The 27,527-nt window shown below is 42.7% G+C and overlaps 1 protein-coding gene across 5 annotated transcripts in view; it reads right to left on the bottom strand.

Annotated features, from left to right (window-relative positions):
- Window positions 1-27,274, bottom strand: part of TMEM245 (transmembrane protein 245) — a 95,539-nt gene extending 68,265 nt beyond the window's left edge. For 3 of the 5 annotated variants that reach the window (XR_013216914.1, XM_077269582.1, XM_077269584.1), the window contains exons 1-5: window positions 26,588-27,274; window positions 20,868-20,985; window positions 15,538-15,639; window positions 12,853-12,966; window positions 11,745-11,939 (exon numbers count right to left, since the gene is read on the bottom strand). Coding sequence is in view for 4 of the 5 variants with exons in the window: in XM_077269582.1 (XP_077125697.1) it covers window positions 11,745-11,939; window positions 12,853-12,966; window positions 15,538-15,639; window positions 20,868-20,985; window positions 26,588-27,226 (1,168 nt within the window). In the remaining variant the exon portion in view is untranslated. The remainder of the gene's footprint in view (window positions 1-11,744; window positions 11,940-12,852; window positions 12,967-15,537; window positions 15,640-20,867; window positions 20,986-26,587) is intronic. The other 2 variants (XM_077269583.1, XM_077269585.1) reach the window with 1 other exon arrangement.
- Between the last annotated feature and the right edge of the window lie 253 nt (window positions 27,275-27,527).

The following is a 27,527-nucleotide window of genomic DNA, read 5'->3' as shown; positions in this document are numbered from 1 at the left end:
TCATCTTAGGGTGACCAATCAAAAAACGGCAATCACATCATGTGATCCTAATTACAGTTGCATCACCTACTTTTATAAATGCTCTCTGTGTAAGGTATACAGTTTTAGGATTTCTTATCATATTGACATGTTTCTATATATTTTTTCAGATATGCCTTGTTCTTGCATTAATATAACGGATAGTTTTTTCTACATTTGCGTAGTAGTCACTTTTGCGTCAAAACAGCGAAACTTGACTACCATGATATGGAAAGCCTACAACCTGCATTTTGGCTGCAGAATAGGAGATCAGGACAAAAGTTGGGATCCACACATAAGCTGTGCAATATACGTCCATCACATCTTACTCAGTGGTTACATGGGAAGAGGAATGTAAGCCTTTAGCAGTCCGATGATCTGGAGGGAGCCAAAAGATCAAACTACCATTCGCTATTTCTGCATGTTTCTCAGTTTCAAAGAAGTGGACTTTACACTATCCAAACGTTCCATCTGCAATACGCCCAATACCACACACAGAAGAACTGTCGGTTCTAAAAGCACCAGAACATTTTCACATTTTAAGTCAGGTCAAGTAAGGAAGAGGAAGGCGCTTGGTGTCATGAAGCATCTTCTTCTCACTACCTAGACTTTCTGTCTGCAGCCTCAACTGAATCACACCTTATAACACAAAGTGAACTGAACAATCTTGTTAAGGCTACTTTCACACTAGCGTTGTTCGTCGGACGTCTAAAAGCGTTGTTTTGTGAAAAAAACGCATCCTGCAAAATCTCCCGCAGGATGCGTTTTTTCCCCATAGACTTGTATTGGCGACGCATCGCGACGCATTGTCACACGTTGTGTACGTCGTGCGACGGTTGCGTCGAAATTTGGCGACAAATCGTCTGGAAGAAACGTTGATTGTAACGTTTTTTGTCTGCGCCGGGAAAACGTGTCGCGACGCATCCTGTGGCATGCGTCGTTGGCTTGAATGGAAGCTTATGGGCGCAGGATGCGTCGGGACACGTCGTATGACGGAATGCAGCGCTGCAATATGTTTTTTTACACTGAGCATGCTCAGAAGCAGGATTTTGTTGCCAATTCTCCAGACACCCCCAAATCTATATAAACCAGGCCTGGGGCTTCAACCCCAAATGTGCCAGCAAGAACACAGAAGACAGCAGCCAACCTGAAGACAGACAGCCAGCCTGAAGACAGCCTGCCAGCATCTGCCCAGTCTGCCAGCGTCCAGAGGCCTGCCAGCTACAGAACCTCAAGCTGCAGCCTTCCAGCCAGTGTGAGTACTAAAACTGCCATTTTTGTGTGCGTCTGTGTGCATGTCTGTCTGTGCGTGTGCATGTGTTTGTGTCTGTATGACGTACTACTGAACACAGCCAGAGCTAAACCTGAATACAGCCAGTGGCCTGCCATTGTCCTTCAACAGCCAGCATCCTGCCAGAGTCCAGCTCCAGCATGAGGCCTTCCACTGTGAAGACAGCCAGCGTCCAGCTCCAGCCTGAGTCCTGCTATTTTTGCGTATGTGTGTTGGTGCATGCGTGTGTGCGTCTTTGTGTTTTTCTCCGGCTGTGTGCTTTTGTATGTGTGCATCTGTGTGTGTTTGCGTACGGCTGTTGCTTTTGTGTGTGTGTGCGTGCGTTATGCCTGCACCTGTGTGCTTTTGTGCGTGTGCATTCGTTATCCATGCGCCTGTGTGCTTTCGTGCATGCGTCTGGGTGATTGCGGGTGCATGCGTCCGTGCACTCACGTGCGGTGACTTCACATGCATTTTTTTTTTACTGTGATGTATTTATCAAGTAGTGTGGTCTGTGCAGCATGTGGTTTCAGTGTGTGAGCGTGTGTCTTGTGTGTGTGTTTTGTTTTTCTGTAAAAAAAATTTTTTGTTTTATTGTTGAACACATTTCCAGTTGATGTACTTGTATTTAAAATAAAGAGCATTTTAGCTCCTATTGTGTCTGTCTTTAGTGCTGTATATGGGTGATATCTCCTGAATCCTAGAAGGTCCTTCAAAGGGCGTCGGTTTGATCTCACGTCACAGTTCAAATGAGTGTCCCAAAAAGGGATGAATAATAAGGTGCTGGGCAACCAGAAAAACTAAAGTGTGGGGGCGCCGTCCCGGCCGGTGACAGGCGTACCTTCCCAGCAAAGAGAAAAATCTGCCTTGCATAGGCAATACAGGCTCTGTCCTCAGATAGAGTCGGCAAGGCGCAGCCTGGCTGCAGGACCTTGCGTGACGTCACTGACACGTGATGGATCACGTGACCGGCTATGGAAAGCACACCACACCACTTTTCCAACGTGTTTCGGAATCTCTGATTCCTTCTTCAGGAAGGTGTGGTGTGCTTTTCCAGAGCCTGTATTGCCTGTGCACGGCAGATTTTTCTCTTTGCTGGGGAGGTACGCCTGTCACCGGCCGGGACGGCGCCCCCACACTTTAGTTTTTCTAGTTGCCCAGCACCTTATTATTCATCCCTTTTTGGGACACTCATTTGAACTGTGACGTGAGATCAAACCGACGCCCTTTGAAGGACCTTCTAGGATTCAGGAGATATCACCCATATACAGCACTAAAGATGGAGGTAATACTTTTTCTGCACCTATGGCAGGATTTTTTTAAGTTCTATACGGTGTTATGTCTCTATTCATTTTATTTTACTGGAATTTTTAGCGCAAATATTTTTATATTTATTTCTATATTGTTTATTCTACGGATGAACTGAGTGGTTTTCATCCTTATATTTGCTGCAATTGGTTTCAGTTATTTGTGCAGTGCCCTCTGGACTATTGTTTATTTATTAGCTCCTATTGTGATGGTAAAAAAAAAGAAAATTAAAAAAGAATTAATACAAATTTTCTAAAAAATGTCCGTAGTATCATTTCACAAAGGTAAATTTTAAACTGGTGTATGTACAAATGGTTACACATGCAATACTGTGTTGATTCAGGGTTTATTTTTTAAGATAAAAGGTAATCTAAAATTTTTTAAAGGGAAATTTAATTTTTTAAAGTTATTTTTAAAGGGATATTTTCAAACCACATATGTGATAAATACATTTTGAATGTGTGTGTAGGAATTTCAATTTTACAAGAGGGTTTTTTTTGGGGGGTGATAGGGGGAAATGGTTTTACAGCTTGCACATACTATTGAAGTAGGTAATCCAGCTAAAACTGGTGTGCCTTGGATCTATTTGTTTTTGGGTTTGTTTCTCAAAACTGTTGGTATTGGCCTGCATGAACATTGCTCACATAATTTGAGCAGGGTGGTTATTAAATCTATTAGATGAGTTTGGGGGGTGGGTATAACTATACATTTTTTATACTTACAGACCCACCAGGAACCCCAGCCACCTGTCCAATCCACCAGGAACCACCGCCACCTTTGCCAGCCACCAGGAACCACAGACCACCTTGCCAGCCACCAGGAACCACAGGCCACCTTTGCCAGGGACCACAGCCATGTGCACACACAGCAAGCCAATTTCCAGATGTAAGTTTTGAAGACCCTAAATCTGCCAATTCAATGTGTATAGCAGATTACAAGTGTCTTTTTACTTTCAGAGCCACCAGGGACCCCAACCACCTTGCCAGCCACCAGGAACCACAGGCCACCTTTGCCAGGGACAACAGCCACGTGCACACACAGCAAGACAATTTCCAGATGTAAGTTTTGAAGACCCTAAATCTGCCAATTCAATTCAATTCAATGGCCCGACGTACCGACGCATACTGTGCAAGCGCCGCACAACGGGGGCAGCGGATGCTGTTTTTCCACGCAACTGCTGCCACATTGTGAGGTGCGGGGAGGTGGGGGAGGAGTTCCGGCCGCGCATGCACGGTCAGAAATGGCGGACCGTCAGCACAAAAAAACGTTACATGTAAAGTTTTTTGCTGCCGGCGGTCCGCCACAACACGACGCAACCGTCGCACGACGGTTGCGACGTGTGTCAATACGTCGCAATGCGTCGCTAATGTTAGTCTATGGGGAAAAAACGCATCCTGCAGATGACTTTGCAGGATGCGTTTTTTCGCCAAAACGACGCATTGCGACGTATGCAAAAAAACGCTAGTGTGAAAGTAGCCTAAGAGATTTGGATCTGCCCAAGTTTAAGGTTGAGCTCTTAGGTTCCAGGCTACAGTAGTAAAATCTCCAAGGAGACAATGTTCGGATTCCGTGATAAAGATGTTGTCCAATACGTCTTAATGAAGTGCGATATTGTGGCATGAAACAACATCAGAAGTTTAATGGAAGCTCTGAAGATTAGCCATAATCCAGAGGAATGGAGGCCCTTCATCGATTCGTCCAAAACAGGACTAATGGCAATGCACTACCTTAAATTCCAGTTGGTTATGCAGTCAATATGAAAGAAACCTATGAAGACATGAAACAGATGTTGAGGTGCCTGAACTATGACCAACATTTGTGGCCCCTCGGTGGTGACTTATAGGTGGTTGGCCTCTTACTTGGTCTCCAAAGTGGATACGCAAAGTACTGCCGCTTTCTGTGTGAGAGCGTGATAGTCGTGTAAGAGAATAAGGCTGGGGTCACACTACCGTAGAATACGGACAAGTGATATGCGAGAAAACATAGCATAGCACTTGGACCACTGTTTTTCTCGGGCGTATTCTACGTGCGTGTAAAATCGCAGTATTCTCTCATTTTTTCGTGTAGATCGACCGAGTCTCGCCAATGCAAGCCTATGGGTGCGAGAAAAACTCGGACACCGCACGGACCATGCGAGTGCTGTCAGATGTTTACGCACCGGTGTCCTTTGAAATGTCAGCAATTCATGTGCGGTGTACATTAAAATAACACTGACCGGTTAGAATAGAATAGATAGGATATATACGTATAGAATACATAGATATATATATAGAGGTCAGTGACACATACACACATATATATATATATATATATATACCGTATTTTCCGGCGTATAAGACGACTGGGCGTATAAGACGACCCCCCAACTTTTCCAGTTAAAATATAAAATCTTCTTTTAAAGTCGGGGGTCTTCTTATACGCCGTATGTCGTCTTATAGGGCCGGTGACTAATGTGCCTTTTGGGTGGGAGTGGTCCCGATGACGACGAGGGGGCGACTCACAGGAAAGTGTGAGTGGACTATCCCCCATTACCTCATCGTAGCGCTGAAGCGTGGGGTCTCTGCTGGGAGCGGCGGCTCCTCTTTGTGCCGCGTGGGTGCTGTGGGGCGGCGGCTCCTCTTCTGCAGTGTGGGGCGGGGTCGGCGGCGGATCTTCATGCAGTCAGTCAGGGCTCCTCCGGCATCTTCTTAAAGCCCGGAGGCCCCGCCGGCAGCTGCATTGCTGCGATGCGGTGGCCTCCGGGAAAATGGCCGCCGGGGGCGGTGCATGCTCAGATTCAGATCTCGTCCCGAGATCTCGGGAGACGAGATCTGAATCTGAGCAGCAGCCATTTTCCCGGAGGCCACCGCATCGCAGCAATGCAGCTGCTGGCGGGGCCTCCGGGCTTTAAGGAGATGCCGGAGGAGCCCCGACTGACTGCATGAAGATACGCCGCCGCCGCCCCACAGCACAGAGGCCCCACACTGCAGAAGAGGAGCCGCCGCCCCACAGCACAGCACCCACGCGGCACAAAGAGGAGCAGCAGCCGCCGCTCCCAGCACAGAGACCCCACGCTGCAGCGCTACGATGAGGTAATGGGGGATACTCCACGCACTTTCCTTTGAGACGCCCTCTCGTCGTCATCAGGACCACTCCCCCCCCCCACCCACCATATACACCCGGCGTACAAGACGATACCCGGCGTATAAGACGACACCCGACTTTTAAGAAGATTTTCAGGGGTTAAAAAGTCGTCTTATACGCCGGAAAATACGGTATATATATTTATATTGCATATAGAGATAGATAGAAGATAGAAGAAAAGCCGGTAATTCATCTGTCGTGTTCTTTAAAATCACTGCAGTAGCCAAAAGGATAGAAGAGATGGATTACATACACTGTGTTCCAAATTATTATGCAAATTGGATTTAAGTTTCATAAAGATTTAATAGTTTTGTTTTTCAAATAAACTCATGGATGGTATTGTGTCTCAGGGCTCAATGGATCACTGAAATCAATCTTAAATACATGTGATAATTAGTTTTCCAAGTGATTCTAATTAAAGGAAAACTACTTAAAAATGATGTTCCACATTATTAAGCAGGCCACAGGTTTCAAGCAATATGGGAAATAAAAAGGATCTCTCTGCTGCTGAAAAGCGTTAAATAGTGCAATGCCTTGGACAAGGTTTGAAAACATTAGATATTTCACGAAAACTTAGGAGTAATCATCATACTATGAAGAGATTTATGACTGAAACAGAGTTCATGCAGATAAAGGCATATTGAGGAAGGTTTCTGCCAGACAAATTCATTGAATTAAGAGAGCAGCTGCCAAAATACCATTACAAAGCAGCAAAAAGTTATTTGAAGTTGCTGGTGCCTTTGGTGTCCCTCAAACCTTAAGGTGTAGGACCCCTAAACAGTGATCACAAGCAGAAATGGTTGCAGTGGACCCGTGGACCCAGACATACATGTAGACTATTTTTCAAGCAGTCTTGTTTACTCATGAGTGTCGAGCAACCCTGGATGGTCCAGATGGATGGAGTAGTGGATGGTTGGTGGATGGCCACCATGTCCCAACAAGGCTGCGACGTCAGCAAGGAGGTGGAGGAGTCATGTTTTGGGACGGAATCATGGGGAAACAGCTGGTAGGGCCCTTTAAGGTTCCTGAAGGTGTGAAAATGACCTCTGCAAAGTGCATAGAGTTTCTGACTGACAACATGGCATAAAAAGCAGAAACATGCCTTTAGGAGCAGAAGCAACTTCATGCATGACAATGCACTATCTCATGCTGTCATGCTGCAAAGAATACATCTGAGTCATTGGCTGCTATGGGCATAAAAGGAGATAAACTCATGGTGTGGCCACCATCTTCCCCTGACCTCAACCCTATAGAGAACCTTTGGATTATCATCAATCAAAAGATCTATGAGGGTGGGAGGCAGTTCACATCAAAACACCAGCTCTGGGAGGCTATTCTGACTTCATGCAAAGAAATACAAGCAGAAACTCTCCAAAAACTCACAAGTTCAATGGATGCAAGAATTGTGAGGCTGACATCAAAGACGGGTTCCTTTGTTAACATGTAACTTGGCCTGTTAGGATGTTTTGGAGTTAAATAGCTTTTTTGTTCTGTGAATGTGACCTCCTAATGCTGCAAATTCCACAAATGAGCATTTTCATTTCTTTAAAACATATCAAATGTTTAGAAATTCTACTGTGCCTAATAATTTGGAACAGTGCATTTTGAGTTTTTATTAATTTTAGAGATTATACTGTTATCATTGGGAGGTTTCTTCAATAAAATTCAATGTATACACTAACGGGTGATGACTTATTAGACTGACTGTCATTTGCACCGACCATTTAGGACAATCAGAGAAAAATGTCATTTGCATAATAATTTGGAACATAGTGTACAGTAATTACAAATAGAATAGGTAGATATATAGATGTCAGTGACAAATACAATTAGCACAGTGTGTGTGCAAATTATTGGACATATATTTAATTGATAAAAGATTATTTTTTGGGAAAAAATGTCATGGGCTCCTGCGCAATTTTCGTAACGAGCAGAGGGAAAGCCGACAACTGGGGGTAGATGTTTATAGCCTGGGAAGGGGGTAATCTAAAAGGTTACATATATATTGTCTCAAATTTTCTCTTCTCCGTGGGCATGTGGCAGTTCTTATTGGTGAAAATCTCCTCCAGACTGAAGTCCTCCTTCTGCAACAGGACTCGTATATGAACCTTTTAAATTTGCTTTAGATAATGTATGTATAATCTTTACGAAAAAAAAATTATTCTGAATGATATATATTTCCATCACCACAGTGCATAGACATCTACCTCTGAGAGGTTATAAACAACTACTTTGGATCTAGTATATGATAATGGGATTACTCTAAGGACCTAACTTGTGTATTCTTTAAACAAGGTCTCACTGATCACCTTCGTATTTGGGGTCTCTGTCACTTTACCTTTTTTATGCATGGTTTTAAATAGGTGTTTCTTGTGTATCTTTATCTAATTGCTGCTTCTTGTTTCCTTTTGATTTTTGAATGTTGCATACAGTGGAAGTGCAGTCCATATAGGTTGTGTTTTGTTTGGATTTATTAGTTATATGTAGAAGTAAAATGAAAACTCTTTGATACTATAGGAACAAGAACAAACTAAAAATTTTCATTGTCAGATTTGAATTCAGAGGTAAAAATAATTAAAAAATGGCTCATTTCATAACTGAACCTGACAACTTTTGAAAATATGTAACAGTGTAACTTCAGCATTTCATCTTCCTTCTACCCTAATACTATAGTGGTTGTCATAAGAAAAACTACGTTTTAGAAGCCTTTGGCTCTGGAAGGGATTTTGTTTTTATTTGTAGCCTTCTCCAGTATTCACCAATGCTGATTCAAAAACACTAGTTGGCCTGTGCAAAATTTTCGCACATTGGTTGTCGGGGGCGCAGGCAACTTCAGGAAAATCAAGCTGGTCAAATGTTAATGTATTTAATGAGATGATGAACACAGAGAGGTATTTATATATGTAGATTGGTAATACAATAAATTGGTTTGATAAGTAGAGGCTAAAAAAATGTCTTGAGGTTGTGGTGCCACCTGCAGGTTATTGTTATTTTCTGCAGGTTTCTGAAAATGAATGTTTAAACTGTATTTATTGATCAAATCGTGAATGTATGGTTTGTTTGTGTCTTTTCTTGCTGAAGGGGGCAAGTTTACCTTTCAAATGGTGTGTTATTTGTGTGTGTGGGGCGAAGTAATCACTGAAAAAACAGTGCATGTTTACAAATGTGTTTGCATATGTGACTCACCATTTGTGTGTGTGGGGCGAAGTAATCACTGAAAAAGCAGTGCATGTTTACAAATGTGTTTGCATATGTGAGTCACCTGCAGTGAAGTGTGCAATCCTCTAATTTGCCTGAAATAGGCTGGGCAAGTACTTCGGCAAGCTGGAAAGACCTCAAGGCAAATGCCACCTGCAGGTAATTTGCAGGTTACTGTTTTTCTCAAGATTTCTGAAAATAACTGTTTAAACTGTATTTATTGATCAAATTGTAAATGCGTGGTTTGTTTGTGTCTTTTCTTGATGAAGGGGGCAAGCTTACCTTTCAAATGGTGTATTATTTGTGTGTGTGGAGCGAAATAATCACCAAAAAAGCAGTGCATGTTTACAAATGTTTGCATATGTGACTCATCTGCAGTGAAGTGTGCAATCCTCGAATTTGTCTGAAATAGGCTGGGCAAGCACCTCAGCAAGCTGGAAAGACCCCAAGGCAAATGCCAACTGCAGGTAATTTGACCTTTGAATTGGGGTATCATTTGTGTGTGTTGGTGGAGTATAAACGGAGCAAGTGTGAAATTGAATAGGCAGTGCATGCTTACAAATGTGTTTGCATATGTGACTCACCTGCAGTGAAGTGTGCAATCCTCCATTTGCCTGAAATCGGTTGGGCAAGGAGTTCAACAAGCTGGAAAGCCCCCTAGGCAAATGTTAGGATTTGTTTGTGATGTTTGTAAGCAGCTTTGTGGTAGTGTGGTGCCACCTGCAGGTCATTTTTCCTTACTGCGGATTTATGAAAATGAATGTTAACAGTATTCTTGTGATCACATCATGGATGTGTGGTTTGTTTGGCTATTTTCTTGCTGAAGGGGGCAAGTTTACCTTTCAAATGGTGCATCATTTAGGCTACGTTCACATTTGCGTTGTGCGCCGCAGCGTCGGCGACGCAACGCACAACGCAAATGTGAACGCATGCATAACGCAGCGTTTTTTGACACATGCGTCCACTTTTGCATGGTTTTGGGCGCAGAAAAAACTGCAACTTGCTGCGTTCTCTGCGCCCTGACGCATGCACCACAGCAACGCATGCGTCACAAAACGCAAATGCAACGCATGTCCATGCGCCCCCATGTTAAATATAGGGGTGCATGACACATGCGGCGACGCTGCAGCGCCCGACGCTGCGGCGCCGAACGCAAATGTGAACGTAGCCTTATGTGTGTGGGTGCAGTATGAACAGAGATACAAAGCAATCACCGAAAAAAAGTGTTTAGGAATAATATATAAAGATTCCCCCTAGAATGGAATAGGCCAATGTTTTGATTTGGAGATGGCATCAAAAATCCCCTTTTTCAGAAAATCGGTATTGCCATGTAAAGACAACACCACTTTTCTGGCTGCAGGTCTCACCAACTTTGGGAGACATCTGCAAGGAAGCCTGTGTGGGTTTTTTTATGTACAGAAAAGTAGGAAAAAATTTCCTCTTTAGAAGTGCCTTGTCTTAAATTTTCCAGCTGCCAAACCAGCGAAAAAACACATGTGGCCACACATGTAATTGATAAATTAGTATTTTAAAATTTCTTTAGTAGATTGTTTATTTTTTGGTCCATCTTCTAATAAAAGTGTAGTTTTCTTTGCTGCCTCAACCATTTCTATGGTAACCAAAAAGCTCCAAAAGTGAACGGCACCAACGGATTGCTCAGAATACACTACGGTATATGTCTAGATATGATCCTAAAGGGCTGATGAAAGTCGATATACTGCAACCGGTATGTGGTGCTTGCATGAAAAAACATATGTGTGCTCAGAAAATTGAAGAAAATGATGCAGCACTCACCGGATTGCTGTGTGACCAGAGTCCCTTATTGTACCATCCGAGGAATGCGCGGAACACAGACGGACGACGGCCGTTTTGTGTGCTTGATGCATCAACATGTCCAGGTGTTACACACGAAACGTCGCCAGATGGGCAATTAAACTGCACGCGATTTGACTCTATTGTGGTGTGCAGCTTCCACTTTTTGTGGATATACTTACTGGGATTGGTACATGCCTGGGAAGCTTTGTACCCTATAATTAATTTTGTGCTTCTTTTTTCACCTTTCTCTCTCTCTCTATATATATATATATATATATATATATATATATATATATATATATATATATATATATATATATATATATATGTATACACACACACACACACACACACACACACACACACACACACACACACACACACACACACGTATATACATTTTCAGTTATACTTGAAAATAGGCAGCTATTATTTGCTTTTGTAACTTCATAAGTATACAAGCAAGTCATATCAAATCCATGAAAAAGCACCTTCCTTTATACCATTAGGTAAATAAAACATGCAATTGTATTTTTCTGCTAAGCCAGCATTAGACTGATTTTTTCTACATACTGATTTAGAAAGAATTCTAGTCCACTGAAGGAAGAAGTAAAAAAAAGTGTAAAGTTGGTCAAGGGTGGATAATGAAGGTTGTCATTCTGGACATCACAAGTTTAGAGTGAAAAATTGCTGACTGATCTGTGCTTCAGCCTCGATTCGTAACCTGAATTGGGGTGTCAGACATGGTTTTTAGGGTCTATCCAAAGGTGTATGACAAGTTCACAAAAGATTTTTTTTCCCCATATTGCCCAAGATACATTTATTCTTTCTATTATCTCTTCACAGTTAGAGCCTAAATTACCTTACAAGAGATGACAGTAACAATGATCTACCTATAGCACCAGGTCCCACTATCAGCTCAGTAAGGGAATTCCACTATCCCTTTATTCATTTTATAAAATATAGGTGTAGGGAGTCTGGCTCCTGATGAACTTTATGTCATAGCGCTTACCAGCAATAGGCACTGGAAGGAGCTGTACGATCCACAGATGAAGCCATAGCTGGACAATGACTATGGCCCATACAAGTAAAACAAAATAGATGTCGCTGGTTTTCTTTTTTTTAAGAAATGCTCCAATATCACTTCTTTGTCTTCCTAATGAAAATGAACTGGGTGTGGTCGGTGTCTCATTTGTAACAAATTCTTCTGAAAAATAAAAAAATTAAATTACAAAATTACAGTATGAATAAATCATAGCATAGTTAACATGTTCTGTGAATTTATGGTTTGTCCCAAAGAAAACAATTTTGAATATGTCCTTGATATAAACTATTCAGTCGCTGGGACATGCTCCAGCCTCAACCCTAAAAAATGGAAGGTTGTCAAGGAAATAGTAGGAATCACAACTAATTTTCCAAGATCCACCAAGTATGAAGAGCCAAAGTTACAGGGAACGATGACATGTCAACTTTTGATTGGCTGTATAAGTCATTGTGCTGATAAGTCATCGGTTTTTTTTTTAAATCACTTAAATAAAAGATAATGGACAAGTTTGATATCGTCGTAATCTTTTTTTTCCCTCAAATTCACTGCTGGTCATTTTTTTTCTCCTCGCTTTCCAGTACACTATGTGGTAAAATGAATGGTGTACAACTCATCCTAAAAAAAACAAGAGCTAATATGTCAATGTGGACAGAAAAATAAAAAAAGTTATGGATCTTAGAAAAAGAAGGGGAGGAAAAAATGAAAAGGCAACAGAAACTGGCCATGTTTGGAAGGGGTTTGGGGGAAGAAAATTCAAAGTTTGAAATTGCAAACCTTTCAAAATATTTGTCAAATTTCAGTTATTTTCATTAAAAAAAAATCATCATATCGATTTATATTTACCTCTAAAATAAAGTACAATGTGTCACAGAAAAAAAAACTAAATCACAGAATCACTGGGATATGTGGAAGCATTCCAAAGTTCTTAGCACAAAGTGACACATGTCAGATTTGAAATATCGTCCTGATCAGGAAGGTGAAAACTGAGTTAATACTTTCAAAACATAATATTCTTAGAAAGTTTCTGATTATAACATTACAATAAATGTCATGATGTAACAAAGTACTCAGTCACCTGGAGGTTGTCTTGTGGTCAGTTCTTCCTGGTATTCCTCAAAACCTGTGATGGATATTGCCATAGCAATAGTTGATGCCGCAATGGTTATCATTTGGCCAGGAAGTACCGTAGCTACAAATGAAAAGTAGAAAAAAATAAATTACAATGTAAATGTCTCAAACTCAGTACTCTAATGTCTAAAAATGAAAAATATACATGGCATAGGTACTACAATCACACATCATATTCTTAGTAATTACTGACAAACACGTATGCATACAATCCCAACTTTACATGCCTACTGTGGAAAGAAAACACGGACTAGATCACAGCATTTTAAAGCACAGAATAGTTCTCAAATGATACCAGTATCGATATTCTCGATGCAATTCTGGGAGTGCAGCAGTAGTTTTAGAATACGAGTGGGTATACAAGGACCGCCTGGCGCCACGATATGCCTGCTGATCAGTAAACCTTTAACAATCAGCGGTTGCTTAAATGACTATTTACACAGGCAGACCAAAGGAAATTATGCGCATTGAGCATATTATGTTACCCAATCAACAAGTGTTTTGCTCATGCCTCAGGTGATCAGCAGACTGTTTACTCTGAAAGATTATCATGTTTTTAAGAACACTTGTTCATGATTATCTTTCAGTGTAAATGCAGATATAACTACAACAATTGTTTATTGGATTCAAGACCCCATGAACAATAAAAACAGTGTATACTGTCGGTGCCATTCCATTGAGATCGGTACCACAGTTCCAGGAGACTGATGTGACATTGTTGTGCCATCGGCTGAAGCCGACTGAGTGGGCGCCCTGAAGGAATATTGATGAGCTGCAGTTGACGAGTGAGTGCTCATTGGCTGTGACTGGCATGCGACACAACAACCTCACATCAGTCTCCTAGAACAGAGGTACGACTTGCCACTGCAATAGGAGGAAATACATGATTTTTGTTTTATATGATGTCCTGAATTAAATCTATTGGGGTTATCCTGCAGTGGACAACTCATTTAATTCCTACTTGTAGGGGTCTACAGAAAAATGTAAAAAAGTTATGGGTATCAGAAACTAATCATTTTGGATTTTAAGGTTAATACATGCCTATAATGGCACTTTAATGCAGATTAAATTTATATGGGTTTTTTTTGTTTGTTTTTTAAGAAATCTGTGTTGGTGTTCTTCAGTATTTATCCATTGAAGTTATTTGCTAAGGAGGCACAAGTGCAGCCAGACAGGTCACTGCCCATGGTCTTCTGATTCAAGTAATTGTGAAAGAGCATTCTTCAAGGGGCTGTCGGCTGTTCAGATAACTTCTTCTCAATCCTCAAGTCTCTCCCTTTTAAAATACCAACATTCATACTCACCTATGGCACCAGAACCATTCCAGTGATGTCGACACTGTCTCTCCTGGCGATCGAGTAACAGTATGGCATCACGCAAACCCTGTGGCCTATCAGCAGTCACTTCACACACCTCAGCCTTCAGACGTATCACATACATCTGGAAAAAAAGATCACCAGGAGAAACCGTGCCGGCACTGCTGGAACGGTGCCACAACTGGAGGCGAGTATAAATGTTATTTATAAGGGGGAAACATGTGAATTCTGGAGGGATTGTCCATGTAGTGGACAACCCCTTTAAACTGGAGTATATATATATATATATATATATATATATATATATATATATATATATATATATATATATATATATATAATTGTCTAAGGGTTTTTCCGTCTGTCCGACTGTCTTTCTGTCTGTCCTGGAAATCCCGCGTCTCTGATTGGTCGAGGCCGCCAGGCCTCGACCAATCAGCGACGGGCACAGTATCGACGTAGATGTCATAATGGTTGCCATGGCGACGATGTCATAAAGGTTGCCTCGACCAATCAGCGACGGGCACAGTCTGCCGCGAATTCTGGAATCATCATTGTCCATATACTACGGGGACATGCATATTCTAGAATACCCGATGCGTTAGAATCGGGCCACAGTCTAGTATATATATATATTTAAGTATCTCAGTCAGGGAGCCATGAGTTTTTCATTTTCCCGAGTATTGAGCTCTCTTTTTTCCATAACTGCTGTAGGTTTGTTCTCTTTTGGGATGGCTACGTTATTTATTTCATTTTATGTGAAGCGGATTTAACGAAATTGCAATTCTGCAATGGTTTTTTATATTTTGTTTTATATGGCATTCACCCTGCAGGATAAATGATTATACACTTTTATAATATGTTACATGGACAGGCAGAATAGCAGACCGTGATCTTTGGCAAACCATGCAACAGCACTCCACAAATACACTGCAGGGAACCGATGACGCGACAAGAGGCAGCAATCTCATGCTGTAACACTCTATTTGCAGCAGTTGCTTCAACCATAGCAAGTAAAGAGTTACTTAAGAGCAGCAAACCCTTGCAGCACTCAATTCCCTCTACTACAACTCTGGCACTTCACTGCCTTTTCACATTCTAATAGAACTGACCATTAGGATATGAAAAGGCAGTGAAGGGCCGGGAATGGGTTATTGCCGATCTATAACGATAGGTGAAAGAAAAAGTGGAAACCATATAGATTGTACCTCCATGGTCATCTCCAAATATTTTTATCTGTGAATCACTTTGAAAAGTCTGCTTGCATCATTTTAAGAAATAAAAATTCACAATTTGGGGTTTCTGTATTTCCTTACCCGATGACCCTTGAACAGACTGTTTCTCATGCAGTGTACCCACTGTCATCAGGAACACGATCATGAGAAAAACTGGAATCTTCCAAGACCCAGCAACAGATGCTGAAAAAGAATACAAAATACAACACATAAGTAGAGAGTATATTCACAGCATAAAAATAACTAGCAAATAACAGTGTTTGATATCATTACACAGAACAAATCTACATGGAGCTATCATTTATAACAACTTTTGCATGTATTCTGGTGTGTGCCAGCATGGGTGTCTGTACTGCTGAACCTCAGAAGGAGTTCACGGCAAAGTTACCCCTAGCAGCCAATATCCAATAATCATGGCTGGATAACAGTTTGTGTAATCCTATTATAGAGCACTTGTGGTACTTCTGTGTATGTTAATTAGACCTGTCTGAGGACCGAGCTCTCTTTAACCACAAATAAGTGAGATTTTGGAAACAGAGACAAACTGACAAAGTCAGGTTTAAAGCACCAAGTATGGGTGAACATCTTAGTGATGTATTAGCATATAGAGGACTAGGAGGCATGCAACACATAACAAGCCGACTACTTGCAGCTGCAGAGCACACTAGCTTCACAAACTTATAGAGGACAAAAGTGGAGGGAATAAGAATTACATGTACAGAAAAAGTTTATGAACATTAAAAATTACAAATTACATGCCATCAAAAGACGGCATATTATTGCATCACCAAAATGACCTGACAGATTCAACTTAAAACTAGGTGAGGAACAGCCAAACTCTGCTACAAAGATGAGATTGTGGAAGACAGTGTCATGTCTCTGGTCATACACCATGACAATACTGAGAACAGCAACAACATACAAGGTAGTATGGCAAAGTGGTAAAGTCACTGGCAAACTACTGCAAGGGAGATATGCTTCACTGTGGCTGTTAGCTTCAGTGATCTGAAACCTAGAAGTTTGCTCCAGTACACTAGGTGCTGAGATGGGTTAATCAGCAATTTTAAGGGCTAGGGTTTTAGTGAACAGCTGAAAAGCGGGTGGTAGGCTGTACACCTTATCTCCTCTCCAGGGTTGGATTTTGAAAGTAAATAGACAGCCTTCTCAGTCATTCAGGGTTCGGTGTGTCTGGAATCGGCAGCTCCAGAGAAGTGTTTATGTTCAACCGTACTGAACCTGGTTGTTATATCCTGATCGGGCGAACCACTGCAGATGCAGAGGCTGTATACCATTGTCGTTTGGTTCTACAGTTTTGCCAGAAGGGCCGTGTTTATTTTCACTTGGCACTAGTTTATGCAGCATATATACAGCCCCTGGCAAAAATTATGGAATCACCGGCCTTGGAAGATGCTCATTCAATTGTTTAATTTTGTAGAAAAAAAAGCAGATCACAGACATGGCACAAAACTAAAGTCATTTCAAATGGCAACTTTCTGGCTTTAAGAAACACAAAGAAATCATGAACAAAAAATGTGGTAGTCAGTAATGGTTACTTTTTTTTTTAACCAAGCATAGGGGAAAAATTATGGAATCACTTAATTCTGAGGAAAAAATTATGGAATCGCCCTGTAAATTTTAACCAAGCATAGGGAAAAATTATGGAGTCACTCAATTCTGAGGGAAAAAATTATGGAATCATGAAAAAACAAACAAAAATACACTCCAACACATCACTAGTATTTTGTTGCACCACCTCTGGCTTTTATAACAGCTTGCCGTCTCAGGCATGGACCTAATAAGTGTCAAACAGTACTCTTCATCAATCTGGCTCCAACTTAATCTGATTGCAGTTGCCAGATCAGCTTTGCAGGTTGGAGCCTTGTCATGGACAATTTTCTTCAACTTCCACCAAAGAGTTTCAATCGGATTGAGATCTGGACTATTTGCAGGCCATGACATTGACCTTATGTGTCTTTTTTCAAGGAATGTTTTCACAATTTTTTCTCTATGGCAGGATGCATTATCATTTTGAAAAATGATTTCATCATCCCCAAACATCCTTTCAATTGATGGGATAAGAAAAGTGTCCAAAATATCAACATAAACTTGTGCATTTATTGAAGATGTAATGACAGCCATCTTCCCCAGTGCCTTTACCTGACATGCAGCCCCATAGCATCAATGACTGTGGAAATTTGCATGTTCTCTTCAGGCAGTCATCTTTATACATCTCATTGGAACGGCATCAAACAAAAGTTCCAGCATCATCACCTTGCCCAATGCAGATTCGCAATTCATCACTGAATATGACTTTCATCCAGTCATCCACAGTCCACGATTGCTTTTCCTTAGCCCATTGTAACCTTGTTTTTTCTGTTTAGGTGTTAATGATGGCTTTCGTTTAGCTTTTCTGTATGTAAATCCCATTTCCTTTAGGCGGTTTCTTACAGTTCGGTCAGACGTTGACTCTAGTTTCCACCCATTCGTTCCTCATTTGTTTTGTTGTGCATTTCCTGTTGTTTGAGACATATTGCTTTAAGTTTCCAGTCTTGACGCATTGATGTCTTCCTTGGTCTACCAGTATGTTTGCCTTTAACAACCTTTCCACGTTGTTTGCATTTGGTCCAGATTTTAGACACAGCTGATTGTGAACAACCAACATTTTTTGCAACATTACGTGATGATTTCCCCTCTTTTAAGAGTTTGATAATCCTCTCCTTTGTTTCAATTGACATCTCTCGTGCTGGAGCCATGATTCAGGTCAGTCCACTTGGTGCAACAGCTCTCCAAGGTGTGATCACTCCTTTTTAGATGCATACTAACGAGCAGATCTAATTTGATGCAGGTGTTATTTTTGGGTCTGAAAATTTACAGGGCGATTCCATAATTTTTTCGTCAGAATTGAGTGATTCCATAATTTTTCCCCTATGCTTGGTTAAAAAAAAGTAACCATTACTGACTACCACATTTTTTTGTTCTTGATTTCTTTTAGTGTTTCTTAAAGCCAGAAAGTTGCCATTTGAAATTACTTTAGTTTTGTGCCATGTCTGTGATCTGCCAATCTTCAACATTAGTTATACTCCATCAACATAGTGTGTCCCAGGCAAAGATTTGAAATCAGATTTGGTTTTCAATATGTGCTGTTCAAGCTCTTTTGAAAAAGCATCATGAAATAAGCAACATTCAACACAGTAGATGAAGTGGTCAGCCCAGGAAATTTAGTGCATCAGATGAAAATACACATCATGCTTACTTTCCTTTGAAATCATGAGATGTCCAGCACTGCCATCAGCTCAAAACTGGCAACATGATTAATATGTCATTAATGCTAAGACATTCAGGCAAATAATTACATCATGCACTACCATTGACTGACCACCTGAAAAGGCAGCGCCGACATGTGCGTTGAGACTGATACTATTGCAGTTATACGGTCACATTCTGGTATGGGTTCATTTTTGCACTTGATTCAATCATGTTTAGAATGTTGAATGATGTTCATGTGATATGGCACTTTAATCTTGATAAACAATGGATCATTTCGGTAGTTATGCACTTTGTGTTTTATATCCTGATCCATATGTCACTATATAAGTAACGCATGATACATGTAGAACTGACATTTGTTCACCTACTAACCACTTGGTATATTATGAACTTGCATGTACTTATATCACATTTTACAATTACATCATTGCCCATTTATGTCCCATTCCTGTAAATTATTTGCAACGTATATCACCGATTGCTCTATATTTCCAGCATTTATATTGTTCGTTAGGTCATCTCTTTGTCCATTGTGGTTCTGTTTTTAAAACCAAATAATTTTAATTTTTATCATGTTGTTGATAAAATAAAAATATGAATATATTTTTTCATTTAAGAGCTTTTGAAAACAACTCTTTATAGGTTTATATCATGCACTACCATCAGGGAAGCATTTGGTTGGCTCCAATAGTATTCTGTAGCAGGACGACCAAAAACATACAGCCAATGTCATTGAGAACTATCTTCAATAATGTAGTGTAATGGAAAACATGGAGTCCTGTAAGTGATGATATGGCCAGCACAGAACCCTTATCGCCACATAATCGAGTCTGTCAAGGATTACATGACTATACAAAAAGGATTCATCCATATGAGATTTGAGATTAGCTCTCCAAGATTTTTACAACAACTTCCTAGCAAGTTCCTTCTAAAATGGTGTGCATCCAGTTTTCATTTGGTTCAGTGATAAAAATAAACTATTAACACATAGTTTTTAAAACATTCTTACTTTCTAGCATTTTTCTCAGTACTGTACATCAAATATTGCCACTTTTTTTGTTTGTCTCTTTTGTGAGGCAAATAAAATTAGTCTCAAAAAAGAGGCCTTATAAAGCTATAATGAAGAAAAATAATGACTACTGGCATTATAAGACTATGAAAAAGTGAGAACGAAAATTGAACATACTGAAAGTCCATTACAATTTTATCCTCAAGGGGTTAAAGTTTAAAGACAAGGGGAAGAAGGGACATTAGACTGATCCAGAGGAACACACTAAGCACCATCAGGAGCGGTATCCAGTGACTATACAACGAAATAAGCCAGAAATACAATTCAAACAGGGCCCTACAGACAACCCTTTTAAAGGGGTTATCTGGGTAAAATAAAAAATACCCTTTTGTCCAGGAAACCCAGGATATGGAAAAAATAACAAACTCAGCCATACGCGCCTACCTGGACGCTCCTGGATTACTCTGTGGTCTATGCAGAGACAGGAAGTGGTTAAGTCATCGTTCCACCAGCCAGCTTCAGCCTATGATTGGCTGCAGAAAACTAGTGACATTGCGCAGTGATGTGCTGCTCAAGTTATCTGACTGCTGCAGGCAGTCACAGTGCATAGTGAGCCAGTAGATGGTAGAATGGCGACGTCACAGATTCCTGCGCAGACTATAAAGTGGCCTGCACTGAATTCCGGTGGGCGTCAGTAGAGGACTATGGCAGAGTTTGTTATTTTTTACATATACCGTATTCTAGGTAAAATGATAATATTCCCGGACTGCCCTTTTAACTACTAAGGCAGCCAGATCCCTAGAACATGTAAACAATCTTAGGAATCACATGATAGCAATATAATACTGATTAACTGTGAATACCCTGCCCCTTAAGCCTCAATCACATAGTCCCTGTTATCGCCAGGTGATATATTGTTGGAAAAGCAGCTTAGTTAGTTGTTTTGTTGCCCAAATGCTTGTTCGATCTGTTTGATAGTTTCTATTGTTGGTCTGAGCAGCATTATTAGTAGCAGTAGCTGATATTACACATTTTTACATTTTCACCAAATAGTTCAGTAACATGCTGATGTTTTTTTATCTTCACAGAAAAGGTCATGGTAGCAGCACATTAATAAAAATATTGAAATATTTACCCAAGTGGAAGAGCAGTATGAGCCATACAGGAATAGAAAAGGCAGTAAGGTAGCGCTGAGTATCTGGATTCCACTTAAATGAGACTGCCAGCGCGTACCCAATAACCAGCGTCCAAATCTAAAAAGAAATCAACTATCAGTACACATGGGTCACAAGAACAATGGTAGCATTAAAAGTGTGACCATCGTACATGGCCACAGCGGAGCGGCGCTTTATCCAGGCATGTCTGTGTATTTACTGCACATAAACAGATTTACCAGCAGGATAAAGAATAAAGCCTCACACACAGTGGTCGTAATATGGTCTTCTTTGTATATAGTTGTATATGGCTAAACACATTCAATATGTCTGGGATTGTTTTTTTAAATGTTAAGAGGAAGAAATGTGTTAAATTAGCTATTACTCGCCAATTTAATCCCCAAATGCACCTCCAGCAAAGACATCACATAAATCAGTGACATTATGGCTGCAGCTCATCACTGGTCTTGGCAGTCACATTGCATGTATTCAAGCATTACTGTTGAGATCAGTGACAATCTCCAGCGGTCACACGACTGACATGATATCACATGACTGACATGATATCACATGACTAGCAGGGCATTGAACAGATAATTATTTTACGCTCTTAACCCCTCAGTGAACGGGCCAAATTTGACATCTGACCAGTATCATTTTATGGGGTAATAACTCTTGATTGTTTCAACATATCACATTGATTTTGAGACTGATTTTTGTGAGAAATTGTACTTTATGATAAATTTAGCATGATATCGATATTTTCTGCATTTATGTATAAAAATATAAAAGTTTACAAACATTGAAAACAATTAGCAGTTTTCAAACTTTGAATGGTTATCCCTTCAATCCAGATAGCCATACCACAGAAAAGCATTAATAAATAACATTTCCCTCATGTCTGCTTTCCATCAGCACCATTTGTAAAATGTGGTTTTATTTTGTTAGCATTTTAGAAAGTTTAAAAATGTAGTAGTAAGTTTTCATTTATTTAAGGAAATTTACAAAACTTATTTTTTCCGGGACCTGTTAGTTTTGAAGTAATATTGGGGGTTCTATATATTGGAAATCCTCAAAAGTGATCCTGTTTTAAATACAGATTCCAGCAATAGATTCAAATTTGTTTTCAGTTAGTTTACTAACCCTTCTGGTGCTTTTCAGGAGTTATGCCACTTTGCATCAACTGGAATGAAGAAATGTATTTTTTTCGTTAAAATGTTGGTAACTTCTGAACAGGCCGCTATATGACTTTAAAAGGAATCTGTCACCCTCCGTGAGAAATATGACTTATTGATATGGGCATACAGGTAACAGACATGTTAGACTAGGCCTACCTGTGTGCCAAATATTAATGGTCGAGTTGTGAAGAAATGCTATATTCTGTCTTTATGCTAACAATTTCTTCCAGGCTCCGATGTCTGGAAGAAATCCCCACCCCCTATCCTCATTACAATACTACCCCCCTCCCATGCATGTCTGCTATGGCCCCGGGATCCTGCACAGCACCCTGCACTCCCTCAGAAATACATACCTCATCCTCCCTTCTAAGGGCTCTGTATTCAGGGATCTTCTGCGCAGGCCACTTCTGTTCCAGTGACCCCGGGTGTGCGCCTCGATAATTGGCGAGGTATGTATTTCTGAGGGAGAGTAGGGTTCAGGATTCCAGGGACATAAGTGACATGCATGGGAGGGGAGGTAGTATTGTAATGAGGACAGGGGGCAGCAGAACCTGGAAGAAATCATTAGCATAAAGACAGAATATATCATTTCTCCACAAGACCATTAATAGGAGGCATACAGGTAGGACTAGTGTAACATTTCTATTACCTATATGCCCATATTAATAGGTCATATACATCCCGGGGGGCGGATTCCCTTTAAGGCCTTTATTTGGCCATGAACAGTCACGGCAAACATCAGGGACCACACACTCAGTATCTCAGGGTGCCAATGGGGTTAAGGACGGATCCTGCACACTGTTAACCATCTAGATGCTGTAGTCACTATTAACAGCAGCATTTAAGGGGTTAAACGACTATCATAAGTACCAACACTAATCGTGACTGATGCAGCAAGTTGTCAGCTATATTGTACAGCTGACAGCTACAGTATTGACACCCATCGGGGAATGATAGTCTTTTATATCGCAAATAAGTAAAAAGACGTATTGGGTCACTAATATTCATCACCTTAATGAGCGGTACCACGTGACCGCTCACACAGGACGAGCTACCGGCGCTGAGAGCAGGCATCGCAGGAGTTGGGTATTTCTCTTCAAGCGGGCGGGCGCACGGGGGTGGGAGGTGACCCCAAACTTTAATTTAAACAAAAAAAACCCCTTGATCTTTCATCCCTTCTCTCCTGCTAGCGCTGCTTTCAGCCGAGCAGGAGAGAAGGGATGAAAGCCGGGTTCAGCACCACACGCAGGGGACAGCGCTTACTGTAGCGCTATCTCTCTTGCGGCGGTCCTCAGGCAGTACACACGGCTGCCGCACGTGTGCCACGTGAGCACATGGACACAGATATTTCCGGTACCGGAAATATCTGGACATGTGAGACTGGCCTAAGACATACAAAAATGGCTGCCAAGTTACACCGACGCCCTGTCCTAGAAAGATAAGGAGTGTGCGCAGTATTCAGCTCCTCTGCAGTGACCTTGATTGTCTACACCAAAATCATCTCCAGGTCACAGCAGTAGAGCCTCCTACCGCACATGCTCACAGGCTCCGGTCCTATTTACATTCTAGGACAAGTTTCTGTCAATGAAACAAGATGGTGGAAATTGCAATGTGTTATAGTGAGTATGTAACAAAAAACGTTAAATTAGCAAATGACATTCAGTGTATTTAGGAATTTTGATTCCTTTTCCAGAAGCACCCATTTAAGATGGGACATCATCTATGATGGTTTTACGGTCTGGCGAGGAGAAAAAACACAGAACTAGTCTGACTTGTTTCTTACAGCTGCTGTAACTTTACATCCTAAGGGTAAAACAGTTTAATGCTGCCCACTCCTATCCCTTTGTGTTGCCCGATTCCAAATAGTTATTAAGTAAGGGCAGATTTCATGTACATCAAAAGGGACAAACAGGGCTCTGTCTCGTAGCGAGCGTTCCATAGAAAATACTGGGATAAGAAATAAGAGGCCAGTTCAATTGACTTTATTACTGCAACTACAAGTAAAGCGTTCAGTTTATTAAACTACCATGGCACTTTGCCAGCCACATGCATAGAAGTGCCAACACTGCAAATAAAATCCAACTTTAATTGGTTAAAAAGAGATCAGATTAGTTATTATAACGTTTACTTGTTTATGCTTTTACAAAGTGAAATATTTGGTAATTGATTCTAGGACAATCTTACTTCATAGGGTTTGTAGTTTGTTTTAAAGGGAACCCGTCAAACCACTAGTCGTTTCAAACTAAAAGAGCCACCTTGTGCAGCAGTAATGCTGCATTCTGACAAGGTGGCTCTTTTAGTTCTGGGTGCTGTAACTGCCGAAATAATCAGTTTTGTAATTTGTTCTAAATACCTTTTCTTCAGTCCTGGAGGCAGGCCTTTCCAACCCTGCTGCACATGCCACACAGCCGTCACTCAAATCTTCTTGGCGCCGGGCGCCGCCCCCTCTGCGCTGTTTTCAAATGTGCCGGCGCCTGCGCTCTTTTCCCCTGCCTTGGGCAGGCGCAGTGAGCGCTGCCCGTCTGTCCTCATATGCAGTCCAGCTGACTGCGCCTGTGCGGCCGCCCTGCCTGTGAATCCCAGCCCCGCAATGTGAATAAATCATAAGTCACTGCGGGGCTGGGATTCAGAGGCAGGGCGGCCGCACAGGCGCAGTCAGCTGGACTGCATATGAGGACAGACGGGCAGCGCTCACTGCGCCTGCCCAAGGCAGGGGAAAAGAGCGCAGGCGCCGGCACATTTGAAAACAGCGGTGAGGAGGCGGCGCCCGGCACCAAGAAGATTTGAGTGATGGCTGTGTGGCATCTGCAGCAGGGGGGGGGGGGGGGGGGGAGGCCTGCCTCCAGGACTGAAGAAAAGGTATTTATAACAAATTACAAAACGGATTATTTCGGCAGTTACAGCACCCAGAACTAAAGGAGCCACCTTGTCAGAATGCAGCATTACTGCTGCACAAGGTGGCTCTTTTAAAAACGCCTGGGGGGGGGACAGGTTCCCTTTAATGGGGTTGTTCACTACTAGGACAAACCCTTCTTAACCCCTTAGGCCCCTTTCACACATCAGTTTTTTGCCATCTGTCGCAAATCCGTAGAATATAGAAAAAAACGGATCCGGTGACTGCAGCCGCTGGTCCGTTTTTTCTCATAGTCTTGTATTAGCGACAGATGGCCTCACGTTTCATCTGTCGTTCGCTGGATCCGTCAAAAATTGTTTGTCTGGCGGCCGGAGACACCGGACATAGTAACATTTTTTGTATTCGTCGATAAAACGGACAGCGACGGATCCGTCGCAGTCCGTCGTTTGCTAGAATGGAAGCCTATGGCGCCGGATCCGTCAAATGATGGAATCCGGCGACGGATTCTGTTTTGTTTTTTTTTAACTGAGCATGCTCCTATTTTTTTAGGATCCAATTAGCCGGATCAGCTAGTCGGATCCAGCGAAAAAAAACGGATCCGTCGCATCAGTATTTCAAATCTGTGACGGATTCGTTTTTTTTTCAAAATTCAACGGATTGTGACTGATGGCAAAAAACTGATGTGTGAAAGGGGCCTTAGTGACCGGGCCAAGTTTTTTTTTTTTTTTAAATCTGACTAGTGTAATCTTATGTGATAATAAATCTGGACTGGATCAACACCTCCCGTCCCAAGGATGCCGGAGGTGTAAAGCCCTCCCTAGGGCAACATCTCCCTTCCCGGAGGCGTAAAGCCCTCCCTAGGGCAACATCTCCCGTTCCCGGAGGCATAAAGCCCTCCCCTAGGGCAACATCTCCCGTTCCCGGAGGCATAAAGCCCTCCCTAGGGCAACATCTCCCGTCCCCGGAGGCATAAAGCCCTCCCTAGGGCAACATCTCCCGTCCCCGGAGGCATAAAGCCCTCCCTAGGGCAACATCTCCCGTCCCCGGAGGCATAAAGCCCTCCCTAGGGCAACATCTCCCGTCCCCGGAGGCATAAAGCCCTCCCTAGGGCAACATCTCCCGTCCCCGGAGGCATAAAGCCCTCCCTAGGGCAACATCTCCCGTCCCCGGAGGCATAAAGCCCTCCCTAGGGCAACATCTCCCGTCCCCGGAGGCATAAAGCCCTCCCTAGGGCAACATCTCCCGTCCCCGGGGGCATAAAGCCCTCCCTAGGGCAACATCTCCCGTCCCCGGGGGCATAAAGCCCTCCCTAGGGCAACATCTCCCGTCCCCGGGGGCATAAAGCCCTCCCTAGGGCAACATCTCCCGTCCCCGGAGGCATAAAGCCCTCCCTAGGGCAACATCTCCCGTCCCCGGAGGCGTAAAGCCCTCCCTATGGTAATATCACATCCACGAGAAGAGACATTGCTCGATCCCCTGTGGTCCCCGACTACCTCTTTTATAGGGTATGCCTATTGTACCATCTGCAGGATTATTAGTAAGCCCATCACCAATATAGTGTTCAGCTGTTGCTCATAGCAACCAGTGTGAGCATGACAAAGTCCCCGCGCACTACCCTCGGTGTACGTAGACAGTGTGCAGTACAAGGCGGCACATGTGACCTCCTCACCCACAGTGAGCTGAAGTAGTCCAGAGCCGCGCAGATCAGGCCGCACACATGTGCCAGCAGCTGGCGCACCCCGAGAAGGCTTCCGGCCATGTACAGCAGGTAGAGCAGGGGCGCCCCGGCCAGCACGGGGACCAGCACCCGCAGCCTGCGCGCAATGAACTCCCCCAGGGCCTCCAGGCTGTGGTTGACGAAGCTGACGGGCAGCAGCAGAGTCGCCAAGACGATGGGGGAGCCCCGGCGCTGGAGGCGGCACAGCCAGCGGCGGCACACTCCTGTCAGCGAGTGCTTGAAGGGGTGCAGGAAGGTGCCGCACAGGGCGGCCCACAGCAGCGGCCGCAGGAAGGCCTCCAGGATGAAGTAGACGAGCACCGCCGCCCCGCAGCACCCGGCCGCGAACAGCAGCGCCCCGGTGTTGTAGAAAGCCTGCTTGATGTTCCGATCAAAGCGGAGCGGCAGCCCGGGAGGCAGCTGGAGCAGAGCGGGCGGGCTGCGGGACGAAGTTTCTGCGGGATGCCTGGCCGCTGCGGGGGATTCGGGCTGCGGCGCTCTGCTCTGCTGGACAGGAGTGCCAGACCGGGAGTCGGGTCCGGGACTACAGGATCGAGCGGAGCCGTGAGAACAATCCTCATTCTCTGCCATGTCCGAGGCCGTCCGCTCACTGCTACCCCGGCCCGACTGTTACCGGTACGCCCCTCCCACCAGAGACCGTGCAAGGCCCCGCCCACAACAGCTGATCACTTGCGTGAGAAAGCGCGGGAGACTAGTAGTCTGCTATTGCGGATTTGCCGATGTCTTCCTGCAAAAAGGAGCATATACCGGCCGGCTCTATACTACAGGTGCAGCTCGCAAAATCAGAATATCATCAAAGAGTTAATTTATTTCAGTTCTTCAATACAAAAAGTGAAACTCATGTATTATATAGAGTCATTACAGAGTGATC

This window comes from Ranitomeya variabilis, chromosome 6 (assembly GCF_051348905.1).
Source record: "Ranitomeya variabilis isolate aRanVar5 chromosome 6, aRanVar5.hap1, whole genome shotgun sequence".
Taxonomy (NCBI): Eukaryota; Metazoa; Chordata; class Amphibia; order Anura; family Dendrobatidae; genus Ranitomeya; species Ranitomeya variabilis.
Note: the sequence above shows the minus strand (reverse complement) of the source record. Positions and strands in the feature narration are given on the sequence as shown.